The sequence below is a fragment of the Mobula birostris genome, chromosome 23 (genome assembly GCF_030028105.1).
Source record: "Mobula birostris isolate sMobBir1 chromosome 23, sMobBir1.hap1, whole genome shotgun sequence".
NCBI classification, from domain to species: Eukaryota; Metazoa; Chordata; class Chondrichthyes; order Myliobatiformes; family Myliobatidae; genus Mobula; species Mobula birostris.
This window is the reverse complement of record NC_092392.1, coordinates 29,572,484-29,598,873: the sequence shown is the minus strand read 5'-3', so window position 1 is coordinate 29,598,873 and position 26,390 is coordinate 29,572,484. Positions and strand designations below refer to the sequence as shown.

At 48.4% G+C, this 26,390-nt stretch overlaps 1 protein-coding gene across 2 annotated transcripts in view; it reads right to left on the bottom strand.

Moving 5' to 3' along the window:
- dclre1c (DNA cross-link repair 1C, PSO2 homolog (S. cerevisiae)) overlaps positions 1 to 24,411 on the bottom strand; it is a 69,289-nt gene extending 44,878 nt beyond the window's left edge. The window contains exons 1-5 of one of the 2 annotated variants that reach the window (XM_072241264.1): positions 24,260 to 24,411; positions 13,856 to 13,907; positions 7,769 to 7,853; positions 5,424 to 5,483; positions 2,106 to 2,161 (exon numbers count right to left, since the gene is read on the bottom strand). In XM_072241264.1, the coding sequence (XP_072097365.1) occupies positions 2,106 to 2,161; positions 5,424 to 5,483; positions 7,769 to 7,853; positions 13,856 to 13,907; positions 24,260 to 24,368 (362 nt within the window). In that variant the 5' untranslated portion in view covers positions 24,369 to 24,411. Of the gene's footprint in view, positions 1 to 2,105; positions 2,162 to 5,423; positions 5,484 to 7,768; positions 7,854 to 13,855; positions 13,908 to 24,259 lie in introns of those variants that run through there. The other variant, XM_072241265.1, reaches the window with a different exon arrangement.
- Positions 24,412 to 26,390: the final 1,979 nt, after the last annotated feature.

Sequence of the window (26,390 nt, the reverse complement as noted above, 5' to 3'; positions counted from 1 at the left end):
GTACATATGACAAATGAATATGGATAGGATCTTACCGAGAAGGACAGGGGCAGCAGGAACAGGGAAACCTCAGCACCAACAGGTTTCCCCTCAAGTCCCAGACTATTCTGATTGGAAATGTATCTCTGAGCTTTCACAGACTCTGGGACTAAATCCTGGAATCCCCTCTCCTCGAGTGCATTCTCCTCCAGCACCTTCACCAGACGGACTGCAGCTGTCCAAGGTGGTGGCTCACTCCCATCCTGTCGAGGCCAACCGCCGATCTACCATAAATACTAGGTCTTGCCGGCAGCGCTGAGTTTTAATGAACAAAGGAAATCTTAACGACTTTAGCGATACCCAAAGTCTGTCTCTCACAAGGTACAAAAACATGGAAGTCCCACACCACCAGGTTCACCATCCATGTCACCATCTCTTTGACCCACTACCATCAGGAAGGAGGTACAGGAGCATCAGGACTAGGACTGCCAGACTGGGTAGCAGCTTCTACCCTCAGGCTGTGAGACTAATGAATACCCTGCCACCACCAAGATCTCATCACTAGGCGGGCAAACTATTTACTGTTTACTTTTGTAAACTTTGCTACATGCATTTTGTATTATATTTTATTAACTTTTTTATAGTATAATAACTTTTTTGTTGTGTCCTTGAGCAAGGCAGTTAATCACACATTGCTCTGCGACAACACTGGTGCCAAGCTGTATGGGTCCTAATGCCCTTCCCTTGGACAACATTGGTGCCGTGGAGAGGGGAGACTTGCAGCATGGGCAACTGCTGGTCTTCCATACAACCCTGCCCAGGCCCTGGAGAGTGAAGACTTTCCAGGCGCAGATCCATGGTCTCGCAAGACTAACGGATGCCTTTATGTATAATATTTTGGTTTATGTGATGCTGTTGCAAGAAGGGGTTTCATAGCATCTCAAGAATATTAAGATTCAAGATTGTTTCATGTCACTTCCAGTACTCAAGTGTAAAGGATGCTTTCAGCTGTGCAGCTGTAGAATGCTATGGTCTGGGTGAACGAAGTCCAGCTCTCTTCGGCCTCCTCAGAAAGTACAGGTGTTTAAGAGCTTTCTTGACTGTGTAGGATGCATTCTTGGATCATAAGAGGTTGTGCAACGTGTGCACTCCCAGCGGTTCTCACTGCTGTACCACCCACGTACTTCTCCTGATGTTGATAACCATCTCCTTTGTCTGTTGACATCAAGGAAGAGGTTATTGGCCTGGCACCAGGCCTCCAGGCTCTTCCGCCTCCTCTCGGTAGGTCATCGTGCAGTTGTTGGGGATGAGACCCGTCACTGTCATGTCATTGGCAAACTTGACAACGCGATTGCTCGGGCGTTTGGCCGTGCAGACTTGCGTGAGCAGAGTGTACAGCAGTCGGCTCAGTACGCACTTGTGCATATGACAACAAACTCAAGTTTGATTTTGTGTGCTTTGATCACGTCCGTGACACAGAAAATAACCCAACTTTCCTTGTTCAAAGAGCTCAACACCTATTCCTCTGCTGTGAAGCACAGCTAGTCAGAGCAGAAAGCCACTGTCTTTTGCAGCATGACCTCCAACTCCACTACTGTATTACCTTAAAGGAAGGCTCCTTCTAAACAGCTAACCACTTCTCTTTCCAGTGAGTCATCTTCAGTTTTTAAATTCCCCCCACCCTTCTTCACATAAAAGTTAATTAACAAAAAAAAATCATATTCTAACACATGCACTGACATTCACACAAGTTAAGAATGGCAGAATAGTAGCATAGCAATGAGTAAACGCAATCACAGCAACAGCTCTAAGATCAGGGTTTAATTCCCGCCATTGTCTGTCAGGACTTTGTACATTCTCCCCGTGACTGTGTGGGTTTCCTCCACGTGCTCTGGTATCCTCCCACATTCCAAAGATGTACTGCACGGGTTAGGGTTAGGAAACTGAGGGCAAGCTATGTTGGCGTCGGAAGCTTGGCAGTACCTGTGGGCTGCCCTCTGGCACAACCTCAGACCAGGCTGGTCACGGATGCCAGTGACGCATTTCACTGGAGGTTTCAATGTCCATGTGACAAATAAAGCTAATCTTTCATCTTTAGCTACATCACAAAAATCCTTAATACCCACATCACCGATCCAGGGCAGTGTCCTGCAGGTAGGAGAGTCACAACTATATCTTCTTTCTGTTTGAAATAAAAATTGTATCATTAACTTTTATGTAAAGCAATGAAAGGATGACTCGTTAATTGTATAAAAGTGCATTGATTAAAGATTCAGAACATAGAACAGTACAGGCCCTTCTGCCCACAATGTTGTGTACGGGGTCTTTCTTTTGTTACATTTAAAATGGCGACTTTGTTATGTTAATCTGGGGAATGCAGCGTTGTTGTGCTTTAATGCTGAAGAGAGTTTGCGCTAACAGTTTGTTTTACTTTAAAATGAGATAACAGGGTTCTATTAGCAGAGTGGTTATGTATCGTTTTGTTTTCGGATGCCACGCTGTATGATATGACTGTGGATTGAGTTTTGGCAAGGAGTCGGAGGAGAGACAAGAAGACCGCGGACGTGTGGAGAGGCTCCAGTCGATCACTCAGGGTGGTCCCGAGCCGTGAGTCGACGGAATTCGGGTGGTCGTCTGAAGTTGAATTGAGCTCCAACGTAGCGCACAAAGAACTTGGACTTTGATAAGTGCTGGCGCTTTTTTTTTCATTACTTTCCTCTCTATATCAAATGTATATTAATGTCATAGAATTAGTAATATCTATAAAGTGTATTTGTTAAAATTCACTGGGTGTGCTGGCTGATGATTGATGTTTGTGATTGATTCGGGCAGCAACTGACCCTGTGGAGAGTGTTGAGGTGGGTGCTGGGCTGGGTTTCCCCTAGACATACACGAGCTAATATAACCGAACGTTACAGTTGTACTGACCTTTTTACTTCTTCTAAGATCAATCTAGCCTTCCTTCCCATATATTCCTCCAATTTTCTATCATCCATGTGCCTATCTAAGAGACTCTTAGATGGCCCCAATGTACCTGCCTCTACTACCACCCCTGGCAGAGTGATCCACACACCCACCACTCTATGTAAAAAAAAAACTTACCCTTGGCATCCCCCTATACTTTCCTTCAGTCACTGTAAAATCATGTCCCCTCGCATTAGCCATTTCCACCCTGGGGGAAAAAAGCTTCCAGCTGTCCACTCAATGTTACTCATCTCCTTGCACCCCTCTATCAAATCACCTCTCCTCCTCCTTCCAGGTTAATCAGATATCTGTACTATCCAATTTAAAAATCTGCAGGCTACAGTCTAACAGGTGTCCCAGAAAATGGAGGGTGTGTGTGTGTGTGTGTGTGTGTGTGTTATGAGCACTACAATCTGCAGTCGAGGCACTCCGCACAGCTGCAGGGTTTTTAAAACCACAAGTCAACAACTCAGTCAGCTTGCATGATGGGCAACAGTAGGGGAAGGTTGTGAAGCAGAGACAGGGGTACCTCAGTAAGTCAGGGTTTTGAAGCAGAGACACACAGCATAGTTGTTCAGCCTGTACCAGATCAGTGCAAGGGTACTCAGCCCCTCCCGGCTGCCCACGTGAGCTCCTTACAGCACAGACCTTCTCACAGGCCAACTCAGCTGTCCCAGTCGGGTTTTCAATAAGCACTAAACTACAGACTTAGAAGTGGAAGGCAAGCATTTCATTGCTTCAACTTTTTCTTGCAATTTAATTTCCAGATAATACTGATATTATTTTTATTTGGAGATTAGAGTGTGGAACAGGCTTTCTGATCCATCGAGCTGCACAGCCCAACAACCCACCTATTTAACACTAGACAACTTACAATGACCAATTATCCCATTAACATGTACGTCTTTGGACTACAGGAGGAAACCGGTGGACCCAGAGGAAACCCACAAGCACACGGGAAGAACATACAAACTTTCTTACAGAGGACACCGGAATTGAACTCTGAACTCCAGCGCCCTGAACTGCAATAGCTTCACACTGACCGCTACACTACCGTGGCGCCCCGAATCCAGACAATATTTGGACAGCATTTGCCGTCCTCCAGCCACCTGGAAACACTCCGCCAAGCCAGGCTGCGAAAGGAGAGTTGGGTACAGGGCTAGCAACTCCATCCAGAACTACAGAAATGCCAAAGGAATGATCTTCAATGGGATACACGTGGGGACAACTTGAAACACTGGCCCAGGACAGAGGGCTCCGGCAAGCTGCTGTTGGCAACCTATGCCCCAGTTGGGGTGATGGGTTTAAAGAAAAAGAAAGGAAATTGCAGACTTACAAACTGCGTCAGCAATGGAGGGAAAAGGTTTCATTGTTTCAACTTTCTCTTACAATTTAATTGAGGCAATACATGAACAAACATTGCCATCCTCCAAACCCCTGGAAGCACTCCTGAGGCCAGGGAGCTTGCAAAAATTATTGTCAGTGTCCCAGCAATTTCGTCCCTCACTTCCCATAGTAACCTGGGGTCCTGTCCAGCCCTGGAGACTTATCTATCCTCACGTTTTTCCAAAAGCTCCAAAACTTGACATGCTCCAGCATATTAGCCTGTTCAAAGCTAACCTTGCATTCGTCAAAGTCCATTTAATACTGTTATTTTAATACGATTAATACTTCAGGAAAGATATCAATAAGATTGAAAGAGTGTGGAGAAAATAAACAAGGATGTTGCCGGGACTTGACGACCTGGGTTAAGGATTGAATAGGTTAAGACTTTATTCCCTGGAGTGTACAAGAATGAGGGGAGATTTGATAGAGGTATACAAAATTATGAGGGGTATATTAGATTAGATTAGATTATGGGGACACGCAGTCCTCTTTTATTGTCATTTAGTAATGCATGCGTTAAGAAATGATACAATATTCCTCCGGTGTGATATCACAGAAACACAGGACAGACCAAGACTTAAAAACTAACAAAAACCACGTAATTATAACATATAGTTACAACAGTGCAACAATACCATAACTTGATGAAGAACAGGCCATGGCACCATAAAAAAGTTCAAATTGCAAGCAGGCTTTTTCCACTGAGGTTGGGTGAGGCTAGAACTAGAGTTATAGGTTAAGGATGAAAGGTGAAATATTTAAGGGAACCTGAGGGGCAACAACTTCTCTCAAGAGAGAGGTGAGAGTGTGGAACGAGCTGTCAGCAGAAGTGGTGGACGTAGGTTTGACTGCAACACCCAAGAGAAGTTTGGATAAGCACATGGATCAGAGCGTATGCAGAGATATGGTCCGGGTGCAGGTCAAGGGGACTAGGCAGAATAACAATTTAGCATGGACTAGATGGACCAAAGGGCCTGTTTCTGTGCTGTAGTGTGCTATGACTCTATTTAAGAAAGCCTTGTTTTCAGATCGGAATATTTATGGTCATATCGGCCGTGTGGGAAGTTCAGAGAGAGGAAGAGGCACATCTCTACCTTTCCTGTTGCTTCATCAGTCAAGGAGATCTGAGTTGGAGTTTCAACTTCAATAGCAGTCTGAAAAAGACAAACAATTGCAGTGTTTTACTCACCAAGTAGTTTAAATAGAGCTTAGGTCAACACAAAACTAAAATTTACTCCTTCAAATTGTTCCATGTTCTAATATCTTGAGCTATCTGGCTGTCGCAAGACTCATTTTATCAGTCCCCTTCACATCCCAAGGTGTCACAGTCTTCCACAACGTCTAGTTAATGTGAAGGAAATAGAGAGATTAATAGACACAGCAGGCAGCATGGGGTAGGAAATCATAAACGCATGAGAATCTGCAGATGCTGGAAATCCAGAGTAATACACACAAAAATGCGAGGAACCCAGCAGGTCAGGCAGCATCTATGGAGGAGAATAAGCAGAGGGAATTTCGGGCCAAGACTCTTCATCAGGAAAGGAAGAGGGCGGACACCAGAATAAGAAGTTGAGGGGGGAGGGCAGGAGAAGGAGCACAAGCTGGCAGGTGACAGTGAGACCAGGTAAAGGAAAAGAGAAGCTAACGTTGTAGCTCCCAACATAGCAAACAACGGTGCCGCGATCGAACGCCAACGTGACAATGACTAGGTGCAGTTAAACTTCAATGAACCAATCTCTGACTGCTCCAAATGCCGATGGTTCACAGGTAATGTCTCCTGAGACTTCACTGGCCCTGTAACTCCCACACGCCCTTTAATCTTACTGGGCTCACTGTAAAGTTTATAACAACACAGCGTAACAACTAAACAAAAGTGAATCAAAAATGTGTTGGGGTATTAATTGGACATCCAGAAAAATCTGCCAGTCCAACACCAAAATGGGGAGCATGCTGGAATTACAGAGTTTAACTCTAATTGGTTTCGGGTGATCGATGGGGTGCGTGAAGTGGGGGAAGTTGCCAGTCAGAAGTTGGCTCCAGGACACCAGGGAACACTTCCCAAGTCCTCTTCAAAACACTGGTTGTGGGATTGTTAACGCTAAGCTGACGGGGCAGGGAAGTCCCATCTCTCGGACAAAAGAAAGCACCTTTGACGGTGCTGCTGAACTGACAGCTATTGATCAGCAAATCCGAACCAACTCAACAGTTAGCTGAAATATGCAGGAACAATATTTTATGTAGAGAACTGGTGGGATGAAAGAGGGACGGGGGTAAGGAAACAGCCTGCAGGGCAGCACAGTAACGTAGCAGTTAGGGTTACGCTTTATAGCCCCAGTGATTAGGGTTCAGCTCGCACCGCTGTCCGTAAGGAGTCTGTTCATTTTTCCTGTAGCTACGTGGGTTTCCTCCCACGTTCCAAGGCCGTACGGGTATGGGTTAGTAAGTGTGGGCGTGCTGTGTTGGCGTTGGAAGTGTAGTGACACTTATGGGCTGCCCCCAGCACGTCCTTCAACTGTGTTGGTCATCGATATTTCACTGTATGTTTTGATGTACACGTGACAAATACCTATACTTTATAGTCGCCAAACAATTGATACCAGAACGTACAATCATCACAGTGATATTTGATTCTGTGCTTCCCGCTCCCTGGAGTACAAATCGATAGTAAATATTAAAAATTTAAATTATAAATCATAAATAGAAAATGGAAAGTAAGGTAGTGCAAAAAAGAACCCAGATGCAGGTCCGGATATTTGGAGGGTGCGGCCCAGATCCGGGTCGGGATCCGTTCAGCAGTCTGATCACAGTTGGAAAGAAGCTGTTCCCAAATCTGGCCGTACAAGTCTTCAAGCTCCAGAGCCTTCTCCCAGAGGGAAGAGGGACGGAAAGTGTGTTGGCTGGGTGGGTCGTGTCCTTGATTATCCTGGCAGCACTGCTCCGACAGCGTGTGGTGTAAAGTGCGTCCAAGGACGGAAGATTGGTTTGTGTTAATCTTTATTGTTGCATTCCCCCTTTCAAGGGCTATCACTGGATAAATGGGATTAGTATAAATGGGCCAAATGGCTTACTTCTTTCTCTAACTCTGCAACTGTAGCATGAATTGAACCATGTTATGACAGAGAGTGCTCAGTAAATGCACTCCGTACGTATGTATACATACACACACACATACACACACACACACACACACACACGTTGCAATGAGTTTTGTAAGCTTTAAAGTGCTAAGTGATGTCAGCCATTCTTTTCTTCAGTCAAATCCCACGTGTGTTACACACGCTCACCCATGATGCATTTCAGAGCAGCTGGCCACACAATGCGATCTCACACTTTGAGATGACCGCTTGGGAAGACCACGTCTGGTCCAGACCCACTTAGCAGCTTCACTAAACACAGCAAGTAAATAAAAAGAGAGAAAGGAATTGAAAAAGGAACTTACGATATAATTCTCCCAGAATTTATATTTTTTACTTGTTAGCAGAATCTCCTTTGTGACAGGTGAACAGTAGAGTCTCAGCTTTAGACTGTAAAAGGTAAAGAAAAAAAGATTCATTCTATTAAAAGTTCAAAATAAATTTATTATCAAAATATGTATATGTCACTATATACTACCCCGAGATTCATTTTCTTGCAGGCATTCACAGTAGAACATAGAACTATAATAGAATCAATAAAGAGAACTATTCAGAAGTGAAGACTGACAAATAACCAATGTGCGAAAAGAGATTTTATAATGTGCTTGATGGTGGGAAAAGGGTTTTCCTTTGATGGACTGGCCTGTATCCACTGCCTTTTGTTGGTTTTTCAAGCAATCAAGTTGCTTCAGGCTGGGATTACATCTTGGTCAGCAGTGTCAGAGTAATTACTGCTTTATGAAAAGACGGTGATGGACTAACTTGAACTCCGGTGTCCACGTGATGAAGGTGCTCCCTCTCTTAACTTGAAGAGGAACTTCCAGAATTTTGACCACTGCTGGTAAGAGGATGGAGATACATTTCCAAGTCAGCGTGATGTGACATTTGGGGAAGAATGGTGCCTGGAGGCGGTGCTGGCATTTCCACGATGCACTTCCCTTCCTTTCCCAAAGGAGGTTTACTCGGTCATTACAGCATGACATGGTATGTATGACCGGAACAACGATGGCACTCGATAGTGACATCTTCAAGCTCATCTGTAGAAACAGCTTAATATCTGCCGTTAACGTCTCTCTTTTTCCCTTTCGAGGTGGATGGGGTTCTGTCGAGGACCCTGACCTAGAGCTACACTCAAGCTTCAGTTCTTTGCGGCAATGGGACCCACTTCTGGCCATTTATCGGTATCCCAAGGACGCAGCCGAGAGGACAGGCGTGCCTTTGGGGTTTTGAGGCTTTGCGGCCCTGGGGACAAGCTGATTCTGTGCCAGTGCCGCCGACTGAAGCATTGTGGGAGAAAATGGAACATCAAGAACAGCGGATTGGCTGTCAGGGGCTCTGGGCTCGGCAAATTGCACACGCTCTCTCTCTTTCCTCGTCAGTGGGGAAAAGAGTTCGTTGTTGATTCTGAAGTAGGAGATCTTGGACAAAGAAGTGACGTGGCAGATTTTAACACCATAAATCAGCAAGCTGTTTTTTTTGGCACGGGGGCGGGCGAAGAGAGGGGGGAGGGGGGAGAGAGAGGGGGAGGGGGAGGGGGGGAGAGAGGGGGGAGAGAGGAGGGAGGGGGAGAGGGGGGAGAGAGGGGGAGAGAGGGGGAGAGAGGGGGAGGGGAGAGAAAGAGAGTGGGAGGGGAGAGGGTGGAGGGGGAGATCGACTTGCCATTACTGCAGATCATAGTCTTTCTTGGAGGCTTTGCTACTGCTTGCTTGGTGGGTGGTGCTGATGCTTCTCGTTTCCTGAAGTAAGGGGGGGGGGGGGGTTATTGCTTTGCTGCTGCTAGTGTGTGGGGAGGGAGGGAGGGGGAGTTTTGGGATTCTAACGTTTTTACTGTCACATTCTTTGGGGCACTCTTTTGTTTTCGTGGATGTCTGTGAAGAACAAGGACTTCAGGATGTATATTGTATACATTGTTTGATATTAAGTGGAGCCACTGAACTAGATTATACAATATTACAGTGCTTCATGATACACACTGTTTATAACACAGTCTGTTACTCTGCTTAGTCTCAGCGACCTGAACCAGGACCATAGCCCTTCCAGCCATGTACTTAAATGCTGTAATCAAATCCACAATCACTACTTCCACACTCAAACCATCCTCTGAGGGAAGATGTTGTTGCCCCTCAGTTTCCCCTTAAATATTTCACCTGAACACTATCCAGAATACACTTGAGGCTCTGTGGAACCCACAGGTCCCAGAAATCCTCCAAAGAATAGGAATATTATTGTCACATGTACTGAGATACAATGAAAAACTGGTCTTGCACTCCGTCCGTACAGATCAGTTCATTACACGATAGCTGTCCATCGCATCCGACAATGTCAGGAAACTTGTGCGGCAGAATTTTTTTTTCCAAGTGGAAGAGCTGCTGCACTGGGGGCAGTCCCAGCCTCTTGAGCTCAGAAATCCAGATCCAGTGGTACGTCATGGTCATCCACTGGAGTTTGTGACTCACAGGGAAAACGATAACAGAATGCAGAATAAAGTGTAACAGTCAGAGAGGAAGTGTGGTTCAGCCAGACAATAAGGGAGATTATGGGCTCAGGAGTCCAACTTATTGAGCATGGTGGGACGTGCTTTCAGGCTTTTGTACCTTCCGCCCGACGGGAGAGGGTGAACAGAGAAGATCCAGGGTGGGTGGAGCTTTTGATTACACTGGCCGCTTCACTGAGGCATCGAGGTGAAGACAGAGTTCATGGGGGGTGGGGGGCTGGTTTCTGTGATATGCTGAACTGTGTCCACAACTCTCTACAGTTCCTTGAGGTCACGGGCAGAGCAGGTGCCGTACCAAGCCATGATGCATCCAGACACAATGCTCTCTGTAGCGCATTGATAAATATCAATGGGGACCTGCCAAAATCCTTTAGCCTCGAGGAAGTGTAGGTGTTGAGCTTTCTTGGCCATGATGTACGTGTGTTTGTGTACATGACTTATCCACGTACCCGTGGGTATCGCGTGCTCCTTTCTCCAGGGACATGTGGGCATGGATGTAACCCTGGAAGAGGAGAGGCAGTTGGTCTGGGCAGAACTCTTGACTACCTGCTGCCTGGACCTCTGAATGGCCACCACGGCCAGGCCAAGCCACAATACGACCAGGAGATAACCTGAACAACTCTCTTCCCTTTGCACTGGGTGCTGGGGTGGTGGTGGGGGGGCGGCTGAAGATCAGAAGGGTGGGATTGAAGTGTAACTAGAATTTGAGGAGCAGCCCTTTCAGATACCCAAACAGAGACTGTAACCTCTCACTATAAATTCCATAAACAGTGGTACACTGTCTCCTCCCAGCCACAGAAGCGAAAGGAGTCTGGGGAGTCTTTAAACTGACTTAAGGATCTGTTATACGATACTGCTCTGGCAACAATCTCCACCCCGGGACGCCAGTGTAAAAGGGGCTTGTTTTGCTATTGTTGTTTTATTGCTTGTTGTGTTCTGTGTTGTTCTGCTGAACACCAGGGCACGCTACGTTGGCGCTGGAACATGTCGAGGCACTTATAGGCTACCCCAGCGCATCCTTGGGTGTGTCGGGTGTTAATGCAAGTGTGTTCTTCCATTACACGTCCTTCTCCGAGGATTGTCACCCTGTCATGTTGGAGAGAATCTTGAGAATTCCTGAGACCCCGAGAGCAATGCTGTCTGGAGCTTAGCTCATGGCAGGATCACCCATGGTGGTAAGGTCAAGGGGTGGGTGGGGGGGAGTTCTAGACAGAGCGATCCAACCGTGGAGCTGGTACGGGCAGGCTGCAGCAGAGAAGCGTAAAGACTGTGTGGCGGCTGCCTGTACATCAGCCTCCCCACATTAAACACAGGCATTCTCCTCTGAGGGATTCACTAACATCCTGGATCAGCCACCTGAGGAGTCACCAATAGACAGCCCCTTTTGGAGAACATCAGACTCAACTCGAGTGATCGTGCTACATCCTTTTACATCCTTCATTTACAGCTCTCCTCTGGGCGGATAGTGATCAGCACAGGTGACAATCTTGTCAGATATACAGTAGCCGTGGAAGGACAAGTTGGTTGAGCTCCGCGGTGTGGAAACAACACCTGGTCTGTCAGTAACTCGGTACAGCACCTGCAGGATGTCAGTTAACAATTCAACGCCAACAGTTCAGACACTAACCTGCTCCACGGACCGGAAAGATCACATGATTATAGCTTCCACCACTCGTAACTGAGTGAACACATCAAATCAACTATTTGTTTAGCACACAGATGCTTTTGCAATTGGTAGTCAAAAAAAAAATCATGAAAATTACAGAGCAGCACACACAAAATGCTGGAGGAACTCAGCAGGTCAGATTGCATCTGTGGAAAGGAATAAATAGTCAAATTTTCCAGTTGAGATATGAGATATTTCATCAGGACTGGAAAGGAAGGGGGAAGATGCCAGAATAAGAAGTGAGGACAAACTAGAACAGGGGTCCCCAACCTTTTTTGCACCGTGGACCAGTTTTAATGTTGACAATATTCTTGCGGACCAGCCGACCTCGGGGGGGGGGGGTGTTCAAGTAGGGTTAAACTCACCTCAACATGTCTTTTACAGTTAGGGTTGCCAACTTTCTCACTCTCAAATAAGGGACAAAAGTAGCAGTCAAATCCCAGGACACTTTACCCCAGGGAAGACTACCATGACCATGAAGCCTTGCGCGGGCACCTGTGTGCGCATGCGTGACGTGTGCACGTGATGTGCGCATGTGCATACGTGCCAATTTTTTCTCCCTACAAATCGGCTTTGCTTTCATCTTCCCGACTATACTGTACATACATTATTTCTACTTTATATAGGCTGTGTATTTATCATATCATTCCTGCTTTTACTATATGTTAGTATTATTTATTTTTGGTTTTATGTGTTATTTGGTATGATTTGGTAGGTTATTTTTTGGGTCTGGGAACGCTCAAAAACTTTTCCCATATAAATTAATGGCAATTGCTTCCTCGCTTTATGCCATTTCTGCACGAAAGGTTTCTAGGAACGCTCTATCTTAGCGGGGGAAATACGGGACAAGGGCAGTCCCCTATGGGACAAACCACTTTAGCCCAATATACAGGATGTCCCAGCAAATATGGGACGGTTGGCAACCCTATGTTCAAGTTCAACAGTGTATGACAGGGAATGAGGAAAGGTGCAGCTGACTCGTATCATTTCCTCGCGGCCCGGTAGCACATGCTCTGCGGCCCGGTTGTTGGGGACCGCTGAACTAGAAGGTGATAGGTGAAGACTGGTGGGTGGGTATGTGAGGGAGGATGAAGCGAGAAGCTGGGAGGTGATAGATGGGAAAGGTAAAGGACTGGAGAAGAAAGATGCAAATTGTAGCCACTTTCCACTTTCTTGACATCCATACCTCAGGAGATAGGTTAGTGCTGAATGTCCATACACTCCCTTAATATTTCAACTCTACCTCCTCCCTCCTCCTCTGGCAATGACTTTTCCATTCTCTGTGACCCTGTGTCCCATTTGACCTTCATCAGCCAAAGCTTCCCATGTGACTGCATCACGGGCTCGATACGGCAACCACTCTGCCCATGACCAGAGAGTTGTGAAGACAGATCTGGAAGACCAGTTCCCCCTCCATGGACCGTCTGTACCAGTGGTTCTCAACAATGGGGCCATGCTGGATTTCACAGGGGCCACAAGTAAAATACAAGAAACTGAGCCACAGCAGTTTCTGAATGGGCCATGATAAGTTTACTATCTTAATGAAATATTACTAAAATATATAAATAAAAAATAAATTAATAAATGCAATTTAATTTAATGAAATGAATGGGAAAATATGCTAGATCAGGGGTTCCCAACCTCGGTTAAGGGTCCATAGTATAAAAAGGGTTGGGAACTCCTGTGATGATGATGCAAATAAGGCAGCAAAAGAGCTTAGCTTGTGTGTGTTCGGGGATGGGAGAGAATGCGGGGGGGGGGTAGGGGCTACAGAGGGCCATGAGTAGAAGACAGGTTGAGGACCACCAGTCTCCACTTCTCACTGCCTCATAATCAAAGACCACAGCCACCCTAGAGGTTCTGTCTTCTCACCTCTCCCATCAGGCAGAAGATAACTGTAAGCACATAGGCTGAAGGACATCTTCTACCTTGCTGTATAAGGAAGGGTTTCGTAGTACAAGATGGATTCCTCACCTCACAATCTACCTCGCCAGGACCTTGCACCTTACTGTCTGCCTGCACTGCACTTTCTCTGTAACTGTTACACTTTATTCTGCATTCTCTTATTTTTTACCTTGTTCTACCTGATCTGATTTGTATGGATCGTGTGCAAGGCATATTTTCACTATACCTCAGTACATGTGACAATAATAAATTAATTATCACCAGAAAGAACAACTTGCTAAATTATATATAAAACATTCGAGAGATAACACTAATCAGAATTAGTACCTGCATTCCAACCGTCTCTGCAGGACAGGAGCTCTTAATCCCTTCATGTGATCTGCAGACAAATCATTTGGAAATTCCATCACTCAATCATTCCATTTCCCAGTTGAGAATACCGCAGATCCAGTTTGAAGATACCAGAGCATGTTGTACAACAGTGCTGTTACACACCGCACCTGACACTGGACCCTGACCGTGCATCCCCCTCCCACATTAAACAAAGTCACGCACGGGTGTTCCCCAATCAGAGAGTCCACCCTAGACATTCCAGAGTAAGTCCATGGCGATCGGCCTGTAGTGAAGGGGGCAGGATTGTGAGTTCTGGAAAAAGACCCTCAGAACATGTGGATCCCGGATCGACCTCAAACGCCACCTGAAGACCCACCTACAGCCAGCCCCTCCGGAAAATATCATACTCGACTGGAGTGATCGCATTACTACTACGTGACCTCTAATAGGCAAAAGCTAACTATCCTTAGATAATCTTACAAAGCAAGGAATCCTCATTTTTTTTTACATCCATTGTAAATTACTGGTGTTGAGTACAAGTGCTTCTCAGAAATCCAGATACATTACATCTACAGTTCACGTTCTGTATGTTTGTGTTTATTTTTTTTAAAAAACTATTTTGCTATTTGATCGGGGTGGTTCAGCATTGAACTGACCCTGCAGCCATGGGTGCAGCCGTCGGCACAGCGCTGAACCGACCTGGTGGCTGTGGCCTGCAGCCGTCGGCACAGCGCCGAACCGACCTGGTGGCTGTGGCCTGCAGCCGTCGGCAGGGTCAGACACAGAGAGGAGCTGTGCTGACTGAGCTGGGGGAAATCGAAGGAAAACTACTGGATAAAGTTCGTGGAATACTTTGGAGGTGGCTCTAAAAGTCTCTTGGATAACTGAGTGAGTGACGGCGTTGGTGTGGAAGCTCGGTGTGGAGTTTTACTGCCAGTTTGGACTGAGTTTGTTGGCGGCTGCTAACTGCGTAGCTCCCAGCTGCGGCCGCTGGCAACTCGCCAGGAAGCCGGTTTCGCTCCAAAACCAGAGGCAAACGCCGTTGTTCCCCCCATTGACATCGGGGCAACGTTCCTCCTCCATTATTTTCCTGATTTTCATCCGGTGTCAGAGCCGGAGCATCTGGAAGGACGTTTCGACCTCTCCCGGCCTGGGTCTCTGCAAGTCCGACGGAGCCTTTCCTGGCGCCGAGCCAGCGAGGAACTGTCGACTGCAAACTTTCCCAGCCAGTTATTCGACTCGCTCCAGGACTTCTAACTGGCACCGCTGTAAAATTCACAGACTGGAAAGAGCGCCAGCATGCCGGACCGGTCTCCAGGGAGTTGCGGGCCTTCGGGGAGTTACGCAAGGGCGGCTGCCTCCCCGGCCTCGGACAACGCCCTGTTTCGGTCGGTGAAGGTGGAACGTGGGGTGCAATGTATTTTGCGCCCTGGAATGACACTAGAAAAGTGTGCGGAGGCAATGGAGGACCTTGTGGGGAAAGGCGGTATTCTGGCCACCAAGAAGGAGTTCGGAAAGGCGGTGTTTTATCTGGCGAATGAAGAGCTAGTGCACCGGGCCCTAAGCAGGGGAGTCACGGTAGACAACATCTTTTTACCGATGGAGCTGGTGACGGCCCCCACGCAACGTATCGTGCTTGGGCATGTTAAGCCTTTCATTCCAAATGAGGTCCTGCTTCCCCCACTGGCCCGTTTAGGGCAAGTAAGGTCGGAAATCACTGCCATCCGACACAAATTTAAGAGACGCACCCTCCGCACCGTAATCTCTTTCCGGCGTCAGGTATTCATGCAGCTGGAAAGGGAGGACAACGTTGAGGGCCGGTTTACTGTCCGGCATGGGGGTGTGGACTATCAGGTGTTTTGGAGCTCCGAGCGCCCACGGTGCAATGCGTGCAGGGAGGTGGGGCACTTTCGGAGGGACTGTCCTACCACCCGGAACCCGAGGGAGCCCACTTCGGGCACCAGTGCCCCAGCTTCCTCTGCCCCTGATCCTACTCCTGCGCGTGTGCCTGCATCTGACCCTGCCCCCGCCCCTGACCCTGCCCCAGCCCCTCACCCTGCCCCTACCCCTGTCCCTACTCCTACGGTTGGGTCGGTCCCTGCTCCTCTCCCTGTGGTTCAGGTGGGGGACGGGGTGGAGTCTGTGCAGAGTAAGAAGGCAAAGAAGAAATCCAAACACCCTAAGAAGCCGGCCTCTGAGGCCGCAGAGCTCACGCCCATTTCGCCTGAAGTGGAGCGTGGGGCTCAGGGAGGTGCGCAAGCAGACGGGGCGATGGAAACAGAAAGCGCCGCCCCATCGGTGAAGCCTGCACCTGTGTGCTCCTCCGGCGTGAAGAGGAGAAGGTAACGTTCCCGCAAGAGGGCAGGGGATGTAGTTGCAGGGGAGTCCCAGGAAGGGGTGGGAATCCGGGTAGGGGTTGGTTCTAAACCTGAGTCCCCAGATGTAGCCACCAGTCCTGGGGTAGATGGTGTGGTTGTGCAAAAAGCTTGTGACAGCCCTGTTTGCACAAATGAGGCAGCCCTGGAGGCCTCCACCCAGGACCTACAAGTCAGTGCCTCTCTGGAGGCAAGTGTACCGAATAGTGTAAGAGGAGACGAGACAAAGCTCTCTCATTCTCAGCACCAGGCTGCTTGTGAATCCCTTGGACCAAAGGTGCCGGGTTCCCCTCTATACCTGCCTCCTGGGGAGGACGATATTCTATGCACGTCGACCCCAGCAATAAATAACTTGCAGGGAGCCCCTGGGGATTGTCCCTCCACTGCCGCAAATGTAGATGAGGCTGATGCGACGGTGGAGCGGGCAGGTAAGAGCGAGGTGCCCGCTGCGCGGTATGGGTCACAAGTGCAGCCATCTATTGGAACATGCGGGGAGGCCAATGGGGATTCTGTCTGCAGTGACGGGTTGGAGGGGGACTCCTTCGATAGTGAAACAATGGACATCCTCACCCCTCCTGAGAAGTCCCCATTGATACCTGTAGAGGAAATTAAGCATTTCATTCTCACCTCTGAGGGTGCCAAGCACCGGCCTCAACTAGCCTCGCTTCGCTGGCCCAGCATGCCGAGGCTGGTGAGGTCCCTGCGAGTCATCCTCAGACGAAAGGGAAAGGGAAAGAGGAATGCGGTGTTGGGGAACGACAGACGGCAACCAAAATCTTTCCTAGATGACCTAGTAAGAGACGTCAGAGGGAGAAGCAGCCTCGCTCCAACAGGGGATGGCGGGTCACAGGGTGTCGCTGGTACCACTCGAGCCCGGAAGGCAAAAAGTAACCTTGCTTTCTTTCGGGACAGTGTGGTGGAGGGCGCCTCTGCTCTCTCCGAAATGGGCACAGCTGCTGAGGCCTAGTGTACTCCCGACATGAAGCTTACCATAGCTAGTCTCAATGTAAACGGCAGCAGGGGTCCTCTTCGCAGGCATAACAATCTCTCAGTCCTCAGGGATGGGCGGTATACGGTGAGTTTCCTGCAGGAAACCCATACCATCCCTGGGGACGAGTCTGCTTGGCTCCTGGAATGGAGGGGCGGGGTCTACATGAGCCACCTCAGCTCCACTTCTAGAGGGGTGGCGATCCCGTTGGCCCCGACCTTCCAGCCAGTAATTGAAAGAGTCCAAGACGTTGTGCCCGGCCGTCTGCTCCAGCCGGTTGTGTGCCTGGATGGCGTACCATCGCATTTTATCAATGCGTATGCTCCCAGGCGCGGTATGATGCAGACGCGCCTATTCTGCCAGCTGTCCACCCTGCTGAGCTCCATCGATCCTGGGGATTGCATCATCCTCGGGGGAGACTTCAATTGCACCCTCGAGGCGGAGGACCGCTCGGGCCTCCAACGCGACCCAGCATCAGCAAGAAAGTTAAAGGAGCTAGTCGGCTCCTTTGACTTGGTGGACAGCTGGCGGAATCTTCACCCCAACTCTGACGCCTTCTCGAGAAGGTCTAGAGAGGGAGGTTCCAGGATAGACCGCATATATATCTCTCGGGCCTGCGTCTCCCGCGTGTCGGCGTCCTCCATGCGGCCAGTGTCGTGCTCGGATCGTCACCTTGTGTGGATGGAATTTATTCCACTACACTCTCGGGTGGGATCCGGGTATTGGCATTTTAACAACCGGCTGCTGGAGGGCAGCTGATTCTGGGATTCGTTCCGAGCGTTCTGGGTCTCCTGGAAGAAGAGGCGGAGAGAGTTCTGCTCCCTACGGCTATGGTGGGATGTGGGCAAAGCCCACATCCGGTTTTTATGTCGGGAGTACACTAGGGGGTCGACAAAGAGGCGGGGCTCTGAGGTTGAGCGGCTTGAGAGAGAGTTGCTTGACCTGGAGTCCCGCCTCGGTCCGACCGCTGGAGACCAGCAGCTGTGGCAGGGATACCAGGAGAAGAAGGACGCACTAAGGAACCTGCAGCTCCAGCAGTCCCGAGGTGCGTACGTGAGGTCACGGATCCAAATGCTGCAGGATTTGGACCGTGGCTCACCTTTCTTCTACTCGTTGGAGAGGTGGCGGGGAGTTCAAAAGCAGCTAGTGGAGCTGCTGGCTGCCGATGGCTCCTCCATCACGGACCCTGATGGAATTAACAACGAAGTCCGTTCATTCTATCGGTCCTTATTCTCGCCTGATCCGTCAAATGCGGAGGCGTGTAATGAGGTCTGGAAGGATTTGCCTAAGGTCAGCCCAGAGGACGAGGTGCGTCTGGACGCCCCCCTGACTCGGGAGGAGCTGCCCACTGCCCTTCGGCAACTCCAGAGGGGCAAGTCCCCTGGTTTGGATGGACTGAGTGTTGAGTTTTATCAGGCTTTTTGGAATGTCCTGGGGGATGATTACAGCCTTGTCCTAGGGGAGAGCCTAGCCACCGGAGAAATGCCCCTCTCATGGCGAAGAGCTGTTGTGGTCCTACTGCCCAAGAAGGGAGACCTCCGCCTGCTAAAGAACTGGCGGCCGGTCTCCCTCTTGTGCGCGGACTACAAGATCTTCGCCCAGGCAATGGCCAACCGTCTGGGTTCGGTAATTGGACAGGTGGTCCATCCTGACCAATCTTACACAGTTCTGGGCCGCTCCATCCAGGACAATGTCCACCTAGTACGGGACCTGATCCACCTACTCCAGGAGACTGGGACCCCGGCAGCGTTTCTTTCTCTTGACCAGGAGAAGGCGTTTGACCGGGTGGACCACAGTTTCCTGGTGGGCACCCTGCAGGCTTTTGGGCTCGGACCACACTTTGTGGCCCAAGTTCGGCTCCTGTACTCTGCCGCAGAGTGCCTAGTTAAGATTAACGGATCATTGACAGGACCTATCCACTTCCGAAGAGGAGTGTGTCAAGGGTGCCCCATGTCCGGTCAACTGTATGCAATCTGTGTCGAGCCATTCCTCGGCCTTCTTCGGAGAAGGCTGACAGGTCTGGTTCTGGGCGAACCGGACATGGGGGTCGTCCTCTCGGCCTACGCCGATGACGTACTCCTCATGATGACAGACCCCTATGACCTGCGGAGGATGCGTGAGTGCCAAGATGTTTTCTTGGCGGCATCCTCCGCGAGGATCAACTGGGCGAAATGTTCCGGACTCTTAGTAGGCCAGTGGCAGGTGGACTCCCTGCCGGAGGAGATGAGAGCTTTTGAGTGGAGCACCAGATGCCTTCTCTATCTGGCAGTCTACCTGAGTCCTTCTGGGGAGACCTGGCTGGCGAACTGGCAGGACCTGGAGACAAAGATCATGGGCCGGCTAGGGCGCTGGTCAGGCCTTCTCAGGGTGCTTTCCTATCGAGGCAGGGTGGTGGTCATAAACCAGCTGGTGGCCTCCATGTTGTGGTACCGGATGGTCACCTTGGCCCCCCCTGCCCCTTTTGTCGCGAGAATGCAGAGGAAGCTAGTGGACTTCTTCTGGGGAAACAGGAAGCACTGGGTCTCTGCAGCGGTTCTGAGTCTCCCAGAAGGAGAGGGCGGACAGTCGCTGGTGTGTGTACGCACACGGCTGGCAGCTCTCCGCCTCAGGACTCTGCAGAGATTCCTGTATGCCGAGCACCCTCCCAAGTGGCACGTGTTGGCGACTTTCTTCCTCCAGAGGGGCCGTTGTCTTCACGAAGATATGCAGCTACCACCGGTGGGCGTCAGCCGTGCTGCTTTGCAGAGGCTGCCCGGCTTCTATCAGGACCTACTGAGAGTCTGGAACATGGTTGCCTCAGGCCGGGAATCCCCTCCTCTGGCAGAGGGCGGGGTCCTGGCCGACCCTTGCCCTGTCTCAACGGATGTCAGTGCGGCTCAGGTGTGTGGATCGACTCAAGCTGAGCTGCTCGTCGGGCCCAGGCCCCGTAGCCTTACCCGAGAGACGAATCCACACAACTTGAGCCATCTTTCATCGACAGCCACAATTCCATTCAGGGATGCAGGCAGGAGGTACCTTTATGGGCTGCTGCTCCACACCCTCTACTTCCTAGCATTTGTCCACCGTCCCGACACGCCATGGCGGTCGGTCTTTCCTCCTGGAGGTGAGGGGGGTCCCCAATGGAAGTCCCTCTACAAGGGAGTCCTTCCCATGCACCTTGGGGATCTCGGCTGGAGTGTGCTGCATAAAGCGGTGCCCTGCAATAAGTTCCTTAGTTTGTACACGGATCTCCCAGCCGCGTGTCACTTCTGCGGGCTGGAGGAGACCGTGTACCATATGTACGTGGAGTGTGTGAGGCTGCAGCCCCTTTTCGCGTATTTGCGTGGGCTGCTTCTCGCCTTCTGGTTGCATTTCAGTCCCACCCTATTCATATATGGTCATCCAGTAAGGAGGGGGGCACAGAGGGATGAGGATGTCCTTGTCAACTTGCTCCTGGGGCTGGCGAAAATTGCCATCTGTGGCTCCTGGAAAAGGGTGGCAGGAGGATCTCCCCGGCGGACTGCCTGGCTATGTTTAGGGGGTATGTTCGTGCCCGGGTGAATATTGAAAAGGAATACGCACAGTCCACGGCGACTGTAGAGATGTTCCAGGACCGTTGGGCTCCGCGGGGTGTAAATGCCATCATTGATGAGGATGGCAATATATTGGTTTAACATGTATTGTCTGTTTGTAGTGTAGTAAATGTGTTAGTCACTGGTTTTGTAAATATTGTATAGCACCGACATTTGTAATAAAGAATTTTGTTTAAAAATAATAAAAAAAAAGGGTGGCTGTGGCCTGCAGCCATCCGCAGAGCGCCGAACTGACCTGGTGGCTGTGGCCTGCAGCCGCTGGGCTCTTGGACCGGCTTCACTCGCCTCGGCAGCCCCGTGGCTGTGAATTCACTTTCGGGGGCTCTACAGTTCATGTTGTGTGTTATTGTCTACTTTTTTTTTAATTGTTTGGAGAATTTGTTCCTTTTTCTCACATTGGGCATTTGCTGTGTGGGTTTTTTTTTAAAATGAGTTCTATGGTGTTGCTTTGTTTTGTGGCTGCCTGCAAGGAGATGAATCTCAAGGTTGTATATGGTATTCATACTTTGATAATAAATGTAGTTTGAACTTTAATCTACAGGTTCCCCTCTACCAACTCTCCCTGTTAGATCCTTAAAGAATTCAAGCAAATTTGTTAAAAAAAGTAACCTTTCATCAAAGCATAAGACAAGATAAGACCATAAAATATTGGAGCAGAATTAGGCCATTCAGTCCATTGAGCCTGCTTCGCCATTTCCATCATGGCTGATACATTTCCCTCTCATCTCCAATCTTCTGCCTTCACCCTGTATCCCTTCACGCCCTGACTAATCAAGAATCCACAACCTCTGCCTTAAATATACCCGATGACTTGGCCTCTGTAGCCATCTGTGGCAATGAATTTCACGTATTCACCACTCTTGGCAAAAGAAATTCCTCATCTCCATTCTAAATGGACATCATTCGAGCTGACATAAGGATCGTTACAGAAAATCTGTCATAAGGATCGTTACAGAAAATCTTTCCCACCAGATGCAATAAGCATATACAACAGTTCATCTCTGTGTGGTAGAATACGCATCATAGTATAATAGTCTCTGCTTTATTATTTTAAACATTATTACTGAACAGTATTTCACACTGGGTACATTATTGTGTATACTGCTGCTGTAATGAAAGAATTTCCCACTCAGGATCAATAAAGTACTTTTTATCATTAGTCTGAGGCTGTGTCCTCTGGTCATGGACTCCCCACCATTGGGAACATCCTCTCTACAAACACTCTATCCAGCCCCTTCAGAATTTGATAGGTTTCAATGAGGTCTCCCCTCATTATTCTGAATTCCAGTGAATACAGCCCCAGAGCCATCAAACACTCCTCAGATGATAAATCTTTCAACCCTGGAATCACTTTTGTGAACCTCCTTTAAACTCTCCCCAATGTCAGCACATACTTTCTCAGATAAGGGACTCCAGAACTACTCACAATACTCAAAGTGAGGCCTCGCCAGTGCTTTATAAAACCTCAACATTACACCCTTGCTTTTAGAGTCTAGTCCTCTCAAAATAAATGCTAACATTGCACTTGCCTAGGTTTGATGGTCTAGGCTTACTTATGAGCACTTTTCCTGAATGATTAGCAATTTCCTCTTTGATTATTGACTTAAACATCTTGCCAATAACGGGGTTAAACTAACTTGTGCCCACCGTTCAGATTTTAAACACTTTTAAAAAAAGATTTAAAGATTAACTTTGACCTAAGTACATCGAAACATACAGTGAAATGCATCATTTGCATTAACAACTAACACAGTCCAAGAACTGCTGGGGGCAGCCCATAAGTGTTACCATGCATCCATCGCTAACGTAGCATGCCCGCAACTTGCTAACCTGTACGTCTTTGGAAAGTGGGAGGAAACTGGAGCTCATGGAGGAAACCCACACAGTCACAGGGAGAACATACGAACTCCTTATAGACAGTGGCAAGAACTGATGTAAAGGGTTACGTTAACTGCTTCACTACCGCACTGCCTGCTGACTGGGTGTCACGTTGTGACTGAGAATCACTTCCAATTGTCTGGTACCTTCCCTGAACTTCCCAGGTTAATGTCCCTACCCATCCAGTCTCTTCTTATAACAAGCCCCTGAGCACCAATCCTGGTGAGAGATCACACTCCTCTGTGAAGCAGTCCCACCCCTACCACATGTCACACCAGAAGTAAAACACCCACCACAGGTACTGTGACTCTTGCAATTTCTACAAATGTACAGCAGAGAGCATTCCAACTGGCTGCATCAAAATCTGACAACGGAGGCCCCACTGCACAGGGTCGCAAAAGGCTGCCGAGGGCTGTCGACTGAGCCGGTTTCATCACAGGGACTGGCCTCCCTACCATCAAGGGCATCTTTAAGAGGTGGTGCCTCACATCGCTAAGGACCCTTACTGTTCAGGGCATGTCCTCTTGTTTCTAACAATCAGGGAATAGGTACATGACCTTTAGAGCATAAGATGTCGTGGAATTGAATTGGACCGTTCAGCCCATCGAGTTGGCTGTGCAATTCCATCATGCCTGATTTACTATCCCTCTCAATCCCATTCTCCTGCCTTTTCCCCTTAACCTTTCACCTCCTTACTAATCAAGAATCTATCAACTTCCTCTTTAAATATACCCAATGACTTGGCCTCCACAGCCATCTGTGGCAATAAATTCCACAGATTTACTACCCTGTGCCTAAAGGAATTCCTCTTCTTCTGTTCTAAAGAGACATCACTATTCTGAGACTATGCCCCCAGTCCTGGACTCGCCTGTTATTTAGAAACATCCTGTCCACATCCACTCTATCTGGGCCTTTCAATATTTGACAGGTTTCAATGAGATCTCCCTCATTCTTCTAAACACCAATGAATACATCAAACGTTAACCCTTTCATTCCCGGAATCATTGCCATGAACCTCCTCTCAACCTCTCTCCAGTGCCAGCACATCCTTTCTCTGATAAAGGGTCCAAAACTACTCTCAATACCCCAAGTGCAGTCTGACCAAAGCCTTACAAGCCTCAGTGTTATATCCTTGCTTATATAAAAGCAAGGATGTAACTCTGAGGCTTTGTGAGGCGTATAATATAATCTAGTCTTCTCGAAACGAATGCTAACATTGCATCTGCCTTCCTTACCACCTTTCGGGAATCCTACACAAGGACTCCTAAATCTCTTTGCACCTCTGATTTCTCAGTTCGCTCTCCGTTTACAAAACAGTCCTACCAAAGTGCATGACCATGCACCTCCTGACAGCTTACTCCATCTGCCACTTCTTTGTCCATTCCCCCAATCTGTCCAAATCCTTCTGCTTCCTTAACACTTCCTTACAAAGTTGTACTTGCTATTTCTTTGCGTTGCACTGCTGCCACAAAACATCCGTCATGTGTTATAAATTCAGTGACAGTAAACGTGACTGTCCTGACCCGGAAAACAGTGGCAGGTCCACCTGCCCCAACCACCCGCAGCTGAGGGAGGATTTCCGCACCTTTGTGACAGTGAGAGAGGAAGAAAGCCTTGGCCAGCAGGTTGTTCCTGTCGAACCTATCGATGGCCACGCCGGGGTACTCAGCCATCTGCCCCTCGAACGAACTCATCCCGGCTCCGGGCTCCGGACTCCGGCCTCCAGCCGACCGAACATGACGGGCCCGCCCACCAATCCGGGGTCTGAACGCCACCCGGCTCCTGCAGAAGCGCCAATCAGTTTGCTCCGGGGTTGGAGCTATGTCGATGACGAAACCGGAAGGATGTGAGTCCCGAGTCAGGACTGCTGCTGAGCGTGGGGGACCCGCAGCCGGGGCTTGGGGTTGCATCGCTGAGGCTGTAGGAATCCACTGCTGGAGCTGTCAGGATGAGCTGCTGGGGCCTGGGATCGGTTGTTGCGACTGTGGAGATCAGCTGCTGGGGCTGTGGGGATCAGCTAGTAGGACCTGATCTGGGATCAGTTGTTGGGACAATAGGGATTAGTGCTTGTGGGGATGACTGCTGGATGTATTAGTTCTCAATTTCTCTCAATTATGCAGAAATCGATTGATACAATCAAGTCAAGTTTATTGTCATTTAACTATATACCGTCAAACGAGAAAACATTTCTCCGAACCACTGTGTAAAGCACCGTAGCACACGTAACACAAGATCACTTATGAAAGTAAGGATAAAATCTACAGATGAATCACGCATAAATAAACTAAAGTGCATAAATTAAATATTGCAAGATATAGAACAGATTAACAAGTGACGCTTCGCATACAATGCAGCATGGAGTTTAGAAGCCTAATGGCGTGAGGGCAGAAACTGTTTCTCATCCCGACCGTTCTTGTTTTTATACATCGGATGGTAGAAAGTCAAAGAGGATGCTGAGTGGATGGGTGGGATCCCTGATGATACGAAGGGCCCTGCGTACACAGCGCTCCTGATAAATGTCCCAGATGGATGGTACTTCAGCTCTGGGATGTTGGTGGGCTTCCTTGCATGAACTGCTTTTTTTAGGTCCTTCCATAACATTTCGATAAAATTAAGGCCAGGACTTTGACTCAGTCATTCCATAACATAAATTTTCTTCTTAAACCATTCTGTTGCTGATTTACTCTTGTCTTTCAGATCATTGTCTTGTTGCATTATCCAACTTCTGTTAAGCTTCAGGTGACAGACTGCTACCCCAACATTCTCCTGAAATTGTCTTGATACAATTTTGAATCCATTGTTCCCTCAACGACTGCAAGCTGTCCAGGTCTTGAGGCTACAAAGCCCAAACCATGATGCTCCTTCCACCATGCTTCACAGATAGGATGAGGTTTTGGTGTTGGTGTGCAGTGCCCTTTATTCTCCAAACATAGCAATGTGTATTTCTGCCAAAGAGTTTAACTTTTGTCTCAACTGTTCACAGAACATTGTCCCAGAAGCATTGTGGACGCATAGGTGAAGATCTGATTATTTTGAGGTAATATTTATGCAGAAAATTCTGCAGAGTTTACCAACTTTTGAGCACCACCGTATGAGCAAGGCTTCTGATAATTAAGGCTGGGAGGCAGGCAATTTACCAACGACAGTATCACCATTGAAACTTTTATAATGTAAGAAAACAAATGTGCAAATCATAGTAAAAGCTTCTGCTTTAAATTTGTGTTTGCAGAAAAAAAATCAAAAAGTACAATCTTGTTTTGTTTCTGTGCTTGCATGATTTTTTAAGAATTCAGCAAACCAACCCAGATTCTCCAAACATGATTTCATGTATTTATTTTACCAAAAATTCAGGCGAGTTAGTTAATGAATCAAAATTCAAGTTTATTTATCACATATACATTGAAACACACAGTGAATGTGTTGTTTGTGTTAACAACCAACACACTTGAGGGCGTGCTGGGGCAGCCTACAAGTGTCTTCACACATTCCAGGACCAACATAACAATGAACGGAAGGTAGTTGTTTGGATTGATATGTTGGTATGAAGTGGACCCAGCAATCATCAATGGGAAAACCCACCCTCCTAAATATGTTTCCACAAATGGGAAATCCCACTTTCCAAAACATGTTATCCAAAGGGAAATCCTACCCTCCTAAACGTGCTTTCACCAATGGGAAAACCCACCTTCCTAAACGTGTTTTCACCAATGGGAAAA